This window comes from Lepisosteus platostomus, chromosome 4 (assembly GCF_059453375.1).
Source record: "Lepisosteus platostomus isolate fLepPlt1 chromosome 4, fLepPlt1.hap1, whole genome shotgun sequence".
In the NCBI taxonomy this organism is placed as follows: domain Eukaryota; kingdom Metazoa; phylum Chordata; class Actinopteri; order Semionotiformes; family Lepisosteidae; genus Lepisosteus; species Lepisosteus platostomus.
In genome coordinates this window covers 16,187,531-16,200,575 of record NC_142614.1, presented here as the reverse complement: position 1 = coordinate 16,200,575, position 13,045 = coordinate 16,187,531, and the positions used below count along the sequence as shown (strand labels likewise).

The window sequence follows — 13,045 nt, the reverse complement described above, 5'->3', positions numbered from 1 at the left end:
TTGCGTTTTTGTCAGATTGCTATAAAAGGAGTTTTTTCCTAAAATGGTCCCATACACACTTTATATATAGTATAGGCAAACCCTCACACAATTTCAGTTGTCTGCAATAATTTATCCGTTTCGTGCCCATTCCATTACAGTCTTCTCCAGTTTTATTTTAAATATTTTTGTGACTCAGAATGTTTGTATCAACAATGGTTTCATTCATCACTGTCCCTATTGTAAAAGTGACTGTCCTCTTTTCTTTGGCATGGAAAGGCTCCCCACATGTTTTATTCCAACACACAAGAAACACACATCATACGCACAAGAGATGGAGTTTTTTCACCTGAGTCACCAGTCTGCTTCAGAAAAAACAGGGATGAGTTCAGTGTGAAATATTGTCTGTCAGATTATAGATACATTTCCATTTGTCACTTCTACTCTGTGCACCATCCTTAACTTCAGGATTTTCTTGGAACAAAAAGACTGCCTGGACTAATTTAATCCCATCTGTTCCTTAGGTACGTGGGCGCAGCCCTGAATTGGTGTAAGTGGATAGATCAAGCTCCTCAGAGCAGGAAAGAGTCTGCCAGAGGTGTCCAGATGTCGGATCCAAGTGAGGAGTGGTAAGAATCTAAAAAGTCAAAAATATTTTAAAAAATGTACAGAATTTAAATTGAATTTCTTAATACATGATGCCATTTTAATCTGTATGGATTTCTAGTTTCTTACATTTTGGTATTGAAATCTGTTTCTCTTTTAAAATGATAAGGAGATTCATACTGTATAATGAACATTTGCATTTATACTGTTTAATATATTTTTGCTCTGTTTGACTATTGAATATGCGTATTTTTTCTTTTTTGCTTCCCAGGTCTGTTGAGTGTGAACTCCAGAAAATCAAAAGGTTTAATTGTATCCTTAATTACTGGTTCATCAACAGTTTATATTCTGTATAATTGGGTCTGTAGCTATTAAGTGAATTTCTTCCTTATGAGTGACATACAGTTCTGTAATGCAAAATAGTTCGATAATGAACCAAATCTAACTTTTAGTTTTTCCTTCATTAAAAGATTTTGTCATGTCCTTTTAATTTCACTTAATACTTTAATTCTTTTAAATCTCAAAGCAAATTAAATAAAGCTACATTCGACACTCAGTTATTTCCAAAACATACAGTTTACTGAGACTCCAGGCTTGCTGAAGGTACTGCTTCTGTTTCTTTAACCCAAAGCACAGTTCTCCTGGAAAACAGTGGACTCGTAAAGACAGCAGCCAGTGATGCCTCCAAATTGAACTATGTTTCCTGCGCCGATGGTGGAGGTTCCTCCGGAAAAGCCAAAGAGAAGAGCATTGCTGAAGCACTGGCGAGAACGTCTCAAACCATCAAGGACATTGAGACATTGTTAGCAAACAGGGCCACCAAGAGCCACAATGCAGTGTAAAAATTGTCTTCACTTGATATCACTGATTTTTCCACCAGAGATCCTAGAAATCCCTCCGAGACTGTTCAGGGGGTATCCTGGACCAGACTGAAACTTCAATTTCCATCTCGTTATGCTAAAAACTCACACAGTTGACTTAACTCTCACAACACCTATGGCGAGTGTGTTGATCTACAGTTGTCTTTAATAGATTTTTATAGTGAATGTTTTACATCACTGTTTTGATGCGTGAACGCAGATGTAACTATGTCAATTTCTTCCTTTGAAGGATCCAGTGGTTGCTTTGATTTTGATATGTTATCTTTCAGAATGTAACTTTACGTTCTGTACATGAGAACAACAATCAAGCTAAAACAGAGCTTCAATGTTACTAAATTCACAGCTTGCAAAGTCTTGGGAGCAACAGGAGATGTTTCCAGGGACAGAAGATCACGGCTACGTTTGTTTGATAGGCACTTGATACTTAATGTATTTGTTTTCCTGCACAAATACCTGCCTTTGTAGTGTAATACAGAAGTTGTCTCTTTTGAACAAGTATAAAGGCAAACTCATGTGTCCTCCTTTGACTAGGCTATAATGCATTGAGAAGACATGTGTAGTATGCCTGCAAACTAAATATGTTGTGATTAAGCTAAAAGGTTAAAAGGGGAACATTTTCTTTAGTGACTTTAATTCCATAACTTACACGTCATTACTTTTGTATCTCATTTTGGTGTGTGGTTTTATTAAACAGCTCATTTAAAGCATCTTAAGCTGACTCATCAGGTGGCTCTGACAGTCTTCTCCAGTGTTGACCCTTCACAGGTTTCCTAGTAATTGATGGACACTGGGGATGGCTCTGTGCTGTAATGGTAATGCGAGAAGAATGAGGAGTGTTTCGCTCTTGCCCTTGAGTCAGCACAGTGTTTGCTTTTTCCAAGCTTTTGGCATGTTGCACACAGGTGCAGGAATCATACAGTACTTGGAACATGGCATCTGGACCATACTGTACATAAGCATTGAAATAGGTGCTGAATCACACATTCTTGAATATTTTTTAGAAGATTTCATTTCAGACTCACTTCATGCATGAGTTTTGTACCAATGCAATCTGAAAATGTAAATTATAAATGATTCAAAGACACCTTCAATAACTTTATTTGTGCTTGACATATCGACAGTTTCTGTCTGCACGACTACAGTCGGGTGGGTGTGTCGTGTAATTTGTAATCGGAAAATCCATGCAGGAAAATGACAAAGAACAACATTTTATTTCGTTCTTAAGTTGTACAAAAGAATCCTTTTAAAATATTCCCAGATGTGTTTTTTTCCTTTAAAAATTTTGACTTAAGAAATCAATGGGTCTAAGGTCAGACTTTCTTTGTTTACATTGTCTACTAGAAAATCAATGTGTACAGTTGAATGCGAGGCTAGCTTGTAAAGAGCTCTTCCTGAGTGTAGTGCGCCGTGTGTCTTTGTTGGCCCTCTCACAGAGATCAGGCTTAGTAATGAATTGCAGATGTGGGATTATTTAAGAAAATTACAGGAATTAACCCCTTCATTGCTCTGAAACATGTACCTTTTAAATATTTTGTGATTCTTCGCAATATACAGTTTTTTTAGCAGACAAAGAGTCAAAGCAACATTTTACTAAATTTGTAGTGCTATTTTTCGGAGGTGTTGTGGACACTTGAACTATCAAATATCAAATCCTTTTTTGTGTACAGTATGTTAAATATATTATAGTAAATGTTTGGAAGCATCAATGTGCAATTTTTTACACCAAAGCTAATATGTTGATTTGTGTCATAAATAAAGCAAACCCTTATTAAATGCAATGTGTGATGGGACTGTCCATTATCATTGATTTATGTACCTTAATTGTTTATTTCATTATGAAAAAGAAACCTCCTTTAAAGGAGAGCTGGGTCTCTCTCATCTCTTCTTATCCTTTTTTCACTTTGTTGATCACAATTGTTAGTAAACACTGGTTGGTTTTTGGTTTTTCATTTTTTTTTTCAAAACACAAACTGAATTCAGTTATGTTATTTTTGTAAAATTGAACCAAGGAGTTTCCTTTGAGTTAAAGCTAACACTTCTCAACAGTCAAACAGGCTTTTTTGTAGGCATTTTCTTGCCGTGCTGTGTTAGTTGTAGGAGGTCCCAGCATTCTTTCTTGGTTGTAGGAGTCTCAGGTTTCAGAATACAGCTTCCACAGGACTTCCCTACACTTTCATCGTCCCGCTTTACCCCAGCTGGAGTTGTAACCGAAAGCAATACGGACTGATAGATTGAGACCATCTTGGATTAACATTCAGTCTGCAATGTTTAAAATCACTTTGAAGCTTCCAGATTCCAGGAGTTTCCTGAAACAAAGGCAGACCTTAATCTGAAACAGGGTTTGTTCCTGTACTCTGACTAAGAGAGGCACCCCTACAAAATTCTAAACTTGTGCTCCTCAAGATGAGCATAACTTTGTAATGTATTACTGCTTGGAGTCAAGCATAAGTGGTATGCTGAAAATGCGGAGCCTGTTGATGCTGTTATTTCTGTTCGCCCTGGGGAGCAGCGATCTTGCAATAACTGCAGGTCAAAAAGACGAGCCCTGGGAAGAGGTGCCTAATTTACAGCCCACTGGGAAGCGTGGAACAGCCAGCAAGGAACGTGTGTCAGTTGATGAAGCACAGGAGAGCACCTCCTCAAGGCCACCAAATCCTCATGCCACAAGAGTCATGGATTTTTTAGCTAACTTTACTGGTAAAAATCGCCTTTGGGTCATCACAGCTCCTTCCTCAGCTGACCACTATTTCAGGATGATGGAAAAGCAAATAGAAGAAACGACGGGGCTGAACTGCCGCCTGGTAGAGAGGGACACCTTCATTGTAATCATCATTCAAGATGCCATGATGGAAGGCAAGATCAGAAGAACCACCTATCAAGGGGAGGTCATAGAAGAGGCGATTGATTCAGATACAGTCTCTGAACTGCTGCGCTATTTGTCATTGCAGGATGGAACATTTGGCATGCTAGTCTTAAAGAAGAACTTAAAGGTTGGAGAGCGCTTCCCTTACCCTGTTAGAATCGAAGCTGTCTTGGAAGCCATCGACCAACTGCCTTTACGGAAAGTAGAAAAGCTGACAAGGAGAGGAGCCTTCAAAAGATGCAGAGTTCCTAAGAGGCCAGTGGCAAGGAAACAAGGCCCAATCACAAGAAAAGTGAGAGTCTCCAGTCCTCTGAGACAAGCTAACTCTACTTCTGTGACCTTCACACAGAGGAGGCTGGGAGACAAGAAAGATGTCTTGAAGAACAAGGTGCAGGACATATTGAGAGGAAAATCTAGATTTGTGATTCGTCAGAGTTCCAAAGATGCATTGCCTCAGCGCACTATATCTGCGCAACCAAAAATGAACAGAAATCACTCCAGGTCTGAGAACACTGCAGAAATAAGCCAGATATCACCTGGATCTCAAAACAATGGCAAAGGATTACACCATAACAGAAAGCTGGGTGAAACGTGGCTCTTGCAGGGCACAAGGACAGATCCTGTTCTTCCCCTACAGCAGCCAGGATTAACAGATTCAGCGAACACAGACAGCACCCTTGTTCCTTCAGAGAATGAGAAGAGCGAGGGCTCACAAGCTGTTCCCTCCTCAGTTAGTTCTGGTGAAGTTCTGGAAAAAGCATCAGCTAACCAAGCTGGGAAAAGCACCACAACTCGCGAACGAGGAAAGAGTGAATATGACTTCTCTTCCAGAGAGGACAAAAACACGACCGATCCCAGCAGGGACAAAACTGCTGAAAGTGCTCCAGCAAGGTCAGGAAAAGGTAGGAAGGGAGACTCCAAGAAAAAAGACAAAGGGAAAGGCAAGAAGGGTAAAAAAAAGGGACGCAAAGGCAGGAAGAAAACCCGGAGGGCTACGGACAGCAAGGCAGATCTGAGTTTTTTGGAGAGTTTCAAGAATAAGAGGAGACTTCTGGTAAGAAACAAATATCAGAGCTTCTTTCTTTAGTTTAATTTTGTTAACTGACTATAGGGCCTTAAAAAAACCCGTTTGTGCTGCTACCACCAGGGCGTTTGTCTAAGGTTAGTAATCACACCACACATTAGCCTGACCTTGGTCAAGTGAATGCTCTTCCACAGCTGTCTGTATAATGACCATTAAGCTTGGAAAAATCTACTTCTGATGAAGCTTTTTAGAGTTTATAGTCTATACTGGATGATAGTTCATGATCAGTTCATGTGGCATACATGTCTATGTTGACACATTCAGTTATTTCTAAATGTCTAGTTAATATTTAGTTGTTTAGAAAAGGAAAAGGAAAGAAGAATAAAAACTTTTTAAGCTATAGAGCATATTTTAGGTGTGTGTCAGAGAAGGCTGGGAGTCAAGAACGCTGTCTTGAAGAACAAAGTGCAGGACATATTGGGAAGAAAATCTAGATTTCTGATTCTTCACAAAAATCCCAAAGATTCATCAGATCTGCACGACCAAAAATGCATTACACACCTGAAGAAGGCTCCATAACCAAAACATTTTTCTCCTTCCTTTCTACTTTTCAATATTGAATTAAGCTCTGCTTGTTCCTGTGCAGCCTGCACACAGACACACTTCCCTCCTCTGACCAAAAAATAATTGAGTGTTTCTCAAACCAGGACTTTTGTGTAGAGTATGTGTTGTAGAGATTTGCTGCGGTCTTCATGTGAAAAAATGTTGAGAACAGCATGATCCACCTAATTTTCAGTCACATTTTTAAACATCTTATGGATTTCTAACAGCACAGGCAGTAATGTAAGGATAAACATAGGCTATACCCATACCAAAGACATTCTACCAGAAAAAAGCTTTCTTAATACTCACTTGAATGTGTTTGTATTTTATGCATGATTTCATAAGTCATGGTAGTCTGGCAGACTTGATTGCAATGAAATGGTTACTTACAGTAGGTAATTCTCAAGGCTTAAAAGTGTAAGAATTCAAATTCCTTAAAAACATCAGTCATGTAAACCCGTGAGTAACTAGTGAGACAATAACAAAGAAAAACAATTGATCACACTAAGTAAAACTGAGTTTTGAACTCCCTGCTGTAGATGTAATTGTGGAAGTCTGTATTTCCACAACTATGTGACACATTTTATGAATTAGCAATGAACAATAAACTAAAAAAAGAAAGCAATAAAATGCATAAACATTTTCTTTCTGTAGATCATTGCTACTCCCAGTGAAGACAATCCACTTTACATCCAACAAAGAGATGAAAGTGTAAAATACAGCTGTGAGCTAGCAGCAAGGAAGATCTCTGTTGTAACAGTTCTGGGCTCTGAGGACAATGGCTCTGTACAGCTACAGCATCATCTAGCAGGTATGTTTGAATGGTGCATTATCACTCAGAGTAGAGATCCTATCATTTTAAACCACAAACTGGACATTCGGGAAAATAACAGACAGAATGAACTAGAATCTTATTTTACTTTAATTGTTCTTTACTTTCCATTATCATAAATACTGCAATGGACTGGTGTCCTGCCCAAGGTGAATCCTGCCATGTACTCATTGCTTGCCGGGATAGGTTCTGTTATGACACTGAATTAGATTAAGCTGTTAGATATGTCAACAGAACTTTCCAGTTCTGGTTCTAGTGCACCTATTATCAGCTGCTTTCCCATCCAAACTTCCACTTGCTTAATTGATCTCTTAATCAGTAATAACTGATTAAGACCTGAGTTAAAAGTTACATCTTTTTCAGTTGAGAGAACAATTTAAAATTAGTACAATTTTTCTTTGGTTATAAGGTTGAAATCAGGATTTAATTAAATGATGAAGGACACATTTGAAGGACTGGAAGAGACTGTGAAGACCATAAAAATTCAAGACACCGAACTTGTGTTCCTGGATTGTGAAGACAAGTTCAGTATACTTGAATGGGCTATTCTCTTATCAGAAACCTAGAATATTGAAAAAGGTTTTACAGTATGTTTTACTATCTTGTGCTCAAAGCTCACAATGGATAAACAGTTTTATCAGATTCAATATTTGCTGCCATGTTATATTCAAAACTATGAATATTGTCTGTTGTCATCTTACTGTTGAATTTTTATATTTTTAATGGGTGTCGAACAAGTCATCCAATACACTTTTGTTTGTGCAAAATCACCAAACCTGTCTAAAAATACCGACGCATTTTCACATATCTGAAAATAACAATACACTTTCATGCAACTGTACTTAACTACACTGCCATATTCAAAAATAATTATACATTTTCATGTGCAGGTATCCAAAAATAACAATCCCACACACTACTGATAAAGCTAAATTTAGTAAACGACAGTCACTTGTTCATATGCTGTATTTTTTCAGTAAGCACAGCGGTCTAGAGAAATTAAGAGATTGAACTGGATTGAAAACTAGAAGACCCTATGGCACTTGTATTTGACACCCACTGCCTAGACAGAATGTGGTTCAGTGTCACCCAGAGAACACCAGTTTGCTGCTGGGAGTGATTTTGCCAGTCCAGTAGGTGGAGCCCTTCCCTCTGAATCAGAAATTCCTAGCTAAGCCCAGTTTTACAGAATGCAACACTGAGCTGTAGAAGGTGTTGTCTTTGCAGCAGCTCTTTGTTATCACTGTGTGCAGTATGCATCTGTATTAACTCTGTACGCCGTTGCTCTGAGAAAGGTCACATGTAAGCCGTAAACCTGCACCTCTAGAAAATGGTGTGACTTCCCACATTCCATAGACACAGACTATCTGTCTCAAACCTCTAATACATCAATTAACATCCTTCCTGCATAAACACACAGGTTTCAAACAGGCTTCTACCCACAAAAAGCAGCACAGCACCCCCCAAAAAAACAGAAAATCAAGCAAGACCACTAGAAGACATGAAACAGGCTGATGAAACCTGCTTCTGCCTTGTTTCATGGATAAGGATTTAACTCATACCTTAAAATAATTTATTTGTTGAAGATGCTGATCTTTCACCTGACTCACCTCCAGAGGAATCTAGTGATCTGATCGCTCAGCTTCACAAGGAGTATCAAATAGTTTATAACACCTTCTTCATGACAGTGACGGACTATGATTTGGAACCAAAGGTACGTTGGGAGTTATCATCAATGTAGTTAATTTTTTAACCACAAAATTGTTTTTCCTACACAATCCAGCATTTGACATCTGAACAACTCTTAAGGCTACTCACAAAAGTATCATTTTTATGTCTGCACTATTATTTTTTGTCATTTGGGTAACAGTTCCATACTACACAATCCCTGAAAAATCACCTTTGCTGAAACCAACCTTTTAAACAATTGCTTCCTAGATTAATGGAGAAATAGTCTTGTGGTTTAGGTTTTGTTCTTCACACATATCTTAGATGTTTTATTGTTTACATATCAGTTAGCCAAACACTTCAAACAGCTCTCATATTTCAATAACAAATAGGTAAGGTACTGTATCTTTGCTGGAGTTCTCAAGCACATGAAGTTTATTTGAGACTGAATTCACACTCTAGTCATTGTACTCTCAGGTTCTGAAAATAGTTGAACTTTTTTTATTTTAATATTTACTACCAGTATTAAAACCAGTTTACTGCAAAGCCAGTTTTCCAGCCTGGTGTAATGTAACAGAAGTTGTATAAAATGTTTTCAAAATCAAATCAAAAAAGATTTGTGCCACTCAATGGTTTCTTATAAAAAAGGCAACAAACTTACATGTACAGGACTTCTACCAGGAGCAAGAGCTTGAGCTAATGAGCAACTGGAAGAGAAACAAAAAAGTTAATAAGTTGTGTGAAACATTAATCTTCAGAGAAAATCTGCACCCTCTCAGGATTTGACTGACTTTGCTGTCACTTGGGAGAGGCCCTCCAGACAATTCTGCATCCTGGAGCCATAGTCCCCTAATTGCCTTGTCACGCCACTTGATACTCTGTAAAGGATCAGCAATATCTGTTGGACTGGTTATGATCATTTAGTAGTTATGGTTACTGGTTATGGTTATCTGCTGTGCATGTTATGAGACCTTATACGCAAAGACACTGGCGTCTGAATAAATGCACAAGCCAATGCCACTGCTTGGTTTCTGTTCTTAGCAATTCTTCGACATGCCCGTTTCCATACCACTGATGATGGACTACATCGACACGTTTCCCTCAAGGCAGGCTGAGGCTGAGGAGGAAACAAGGCATTCTGTCTCCTGCAAGGAACGAGACAATCAAAGCAAAGCTGAGACATTCCTGTCGAGGTACATGAGCTCCCAAACCTTTTGGACAGAGATATTAAAAGACAAAAAGAACAGTGACGGTTTTATAAAGGTGCAGTATAGAAGAAAAGTAAAGTAGTTGCCTAAAGGAACTACTTGTACATTATCAGAACTGTCAGAATTTCCTTCAACAGCCACATATACATATTTTTGAAGCGTAGTAGGTTATGTGCTCAGTGGAACCAGTGTTTGCGATTAGAAATGAAGAAAGCATCATTGGCTCCTACTGTATGATCTGCACAGGCTGTTTCAAATCCATTTGTCTGCCCTGTATTTGAATTCATCATCTTTTCTTACTCATTAAAATACCTTTTGTATTCTACTGTAAAGTACTGTACTGTATATGGCATAAAATAAATGGATGTTAAAAATTATACTTTTTATCAGATTTGCTGCTGAAAGACGGCTGTTGATTGTTTCCTCCCCAACAGAAGAAGATGAAACTTTTCAGCAGCAAAAGGCATCCCTGCATGGGCAGGCTTGCTTTCTGGGTGAGAAATATTTATCTGATTTAATAGTTCTTTTGGTAAACACATCTTGTTAGAGGAGCTAAGATAAAGAGCTTTACAGGCAACATTGAGTCAAAAACTATCAAATGGAAAAACATCAAAAGGTCCCCAAACTGGAGACTGGGCTCCCATTTTGCGTAGTGGACTGTTAGTTGATCGATCACAAAATTTCATCCATCTGCTTCTGATGTTTGTTTCTCTGAAGGGTTCCATCATTTTGCACTGCTGATACTAACAGGTGATGGTTCTCGGGCTGCTGGTTCTCTGCAGTTGTTTCCTCTCGATGGTGAGTCTGTTTTGTGTCTGTACCTGTACAGATAAGAGTATTTACCGGTACTGTAACCTGTAGACAAGTGAATATATCCCACAACATGGTTTTAAACCAATAGCCCTATACCTATTGATGTTCCTTCGAAGGACCATGGCTGTATAATTGTTTCAAATTAGAGCCATTGTCTGACCCCACTAGGACTGGTGATCACTTCTGATGATCTCTTGCTCATCATACTTTTCACAGGCTCTCATTGCAGACAAAGAGCAATACAAGCAAACAGAATTTTATCATTACTGTTAATCTAATGTCTCTGTATTTGTGGTGTAATGCTAGTTTAAAAACATCTCAATATCTCTAACAATGCAGCCAGAGGACATCCCTCCCAGCCACTGACAGTATGTTTCATCTGATTACCACAACCACACTTGAGCTGCAGTTTAAACCTGTGATATTTGCATAATATGACATGCGCTTCTTGCTTCGTTTTTGTATGTACTGAGGAAAACATTTTCTCTACATCTCATGCAATACATTATAAGTTCAGACCATCTGAGAAACACATAAGACACAAGACATTAAAAAACTCTTAACCTCATTATGAAATAGATCTAGTCTATTGGGCTGTTTTTCCTTAAGATACATTTTCTTTGTGAGAACAGATTGGAGCACCTTGTTGGACATTTTCAGGATGCTCAAGGGTTCAGTGGCAATACCAGTATTTTTCTTGTTATGTAAACAAGCAATGGCAGCATTTTCTCCCTTTAACAGAAACACTGTAAGATCATAATCAGTTTTCTAGGAAAACTCAAAAGGGGGCTTTAGTGGAATTATGTAGGTGCTAAGTCTGTGTGTTACAATAATACAAATTAATGTTTGAAGAAGGCAAAGCAGTAGTCTTTACCACCTGCTGTAATCATTTTTAATAGAGAGGAAAAGGCCCATGTGAACTGAAAATTCTTATTTTACTTTCTCCTTGTATGCATGCAATCAATGCGTTCAAGAGAATCAGTGTGGACTGACCAGTGGAAAAGCTTTTCCTGTGGTCTGGAATCCATCTTTTCTTTTGGCCAAGAAGAACTACTGAGGACCAAGCACAGTGCCTGACCGGTCACTTTCTTGCCTTCTCCTGCAGGGACGGGTCAGTCGAGAGAGGAGGGACTCTCCCCGGATATAGTGAATGGCATCAGGGAGCACTTCAAGATCAGCAGGGACTATTTCACCGTGCTGGTGATTGGAAAGGGCGGCGGCATCAAGTCTCGATACTCCACTCCACTGTGGTCCACAGCCATCCTCGACAGCCTGCTTTATTCCACGGAGCTCCAACCAGAAGAAGAGAAGCTGAAGGAGACTCTTGGCATAAGCTGCCCAGAGAACCCAAGCAGCTATTAGGTTCATGAAGAAACCACCCCAGAACCTTGGGGACTAAGACTGCTGCTGATGTCTGTTTTATCAAAGGATGTTTTTCGTCCTCTTAAGATGTTGTGTATTCATGCTGCTAATTCCCATAAATGTCTCTCTATTCTTTTGAGAAAACACTGCATGCTACCGTGACCAGCTTTACATTTCACAAATAACCACAAGAAGAAGGAAAAAAAGACCATTTTAACAGGCCATTTTGGTGATTCACTAAGCAAATTGATGGTGACAACATGCGTGCGCGTAATTTCCGAAAGGGCACTTATTGAGACGAGGAGTAACAGAGAGGTGGCGCTGGTCGTTGTGCTGTACTGTATATGCATGTCTCAGTAGAAACTCCTTTAATTTCAGTTTTGTTTTAAACAATTAAATCTTTTAAATTTCTTTCAAGTATTCTCATACAGGTGTAAAAAATAATAAAGCACTGGTTGCATGTAACAGCACTGTTGATCATATTCGGTAAGAAACTGTCCATTTTAATAAATTGCTATATTTCAATAATGTTTAGGTCCTGCAAATGAGCATTTATGAATACTTAAAGAGCAACATAAGCTACATTATAAGTAGCAAAATGTTACTGATGTATTAAAACTGAAAGGTTTCAGAACCAGTGGGTCAATTTAAAGTCAATATTTAATTTTTTAAGAGAAAATGTGTTTTTTATTGAAGGAAAAATGTATTTCTACACCATATTGAGAGAAGCGGTTTCTCCTATGCACCAGCAGGTGTAACTAAGGCTCCACCAGACCTACTGTATAGCTGACAAAAACTGCCTTAAGAGAAAGCAAATGACACAAATTGCAATTGCCAGAGACTGTTTTGCACAGGTGAGGCTGTAGTTCCTAAATGTAATATATTGTATACAATCATCTGTATTTTTACCTTGAGAATATTTTGTATTCATCCAGAGACGGAATTTAATACAGAAGTGAATATTGGTACAGAGCTTGCAATGAAAATTGAGTTTAAAAAAAAATTCCATTGTGGTTAATGGCGAAATCTAGACGTTAGAGTCAAACTTCAGGAACACCATAAATCCCTATAGCCCTAAAAAACAAAGACACAAAACCTACTGTATCACATTTAACATACCTCGGTTCTTTGGTGGCCAACCTTAATATTCTATTTCGGTATAATGTAGTTACAGCTCGTCCTCGCTTAAGATTCTGAACAATAAAT

The 13,045-nt window shown here is 38.5% G+C and overlaps 2 protein-coding genes across 2 annotated transcripts in view; both read left to right on the top strand.

Moving 5' to 3' along the window:
- Positions 1-3,238, top strand: part of c4h5orf34 (chromosome 4 C5orf34 homolog) — a 76,452-nt gene extending 73,214 nt beyond the window's left edge. The window contains exons 10-12 of the mRNA XM_088628762.1: positions 504-608; positions 857-897; positions 1,222-3,238. Of these exons, the coding sequence (XP_088484888.1) occupies positions 504-608; positions 857-897; positions 1,222-1,427 (352 nt within the window). The 3' untranslated portion in view covers positions 1,428-3,238. The remainder of the gene's footprint in view (positions 1-503; positions 609-856; positions 898-1,221) is intronic.
- Positions 3,239-3,597: 359 nt separating this feature from the next.
- On the top strand, positions 3,598-12,367 carry ccdc80l2 (coiled-coil domain containing 80 like 2). Its single transcript, XM_088628735.1, has 7 exons — positions 3,598-5,383; positions 6,611-6,767; positions 8,375-8,502; positions 9,498-9,649; positions 10,055-10,158; positions 10,382-10,462; positions 11,583-12,367. The coding sequence occupies exons 1-7, from the start codon at positions 3,887-3,889 to the stop codon at positions 11,837-11,839; spliced, it is 2,376 nt and encodes a 791-aa protein (XP_088484861.1). The 5' UTR covers positions 3,598-3,886; the 3' UTR covers positions 11,840-12,367.
- The last annotated feature ends 678 nt before the right edge of the window (positions 12,368-13,045 follow it).

Bases quoted from the DNA above. Each gene is read 5' to 3' on its own strand.
- ccdc80l2 (XM_088628735.1), top strand. From the start codon at position 3,887: ATGTATTACTGCTTGGAGTCAAGCATAAGTGGTATGCTGAAAATGCGG. The intron at 5,384-6,610 runs GTAAGAAACAAA...TTCTTTCTGTAG, and splicing joins AGAATAAGAGGAGACTTCTG to ATCATTGCTACTCCCAGTGA. The intron at 10,463-11,582 runs GTGAGTCTGTTT...CTTCTCCTGCAG, and splicing joins GCAGTTGTTTCCTCTCGATG to GGACGGGTCAGTCGAGAGAG.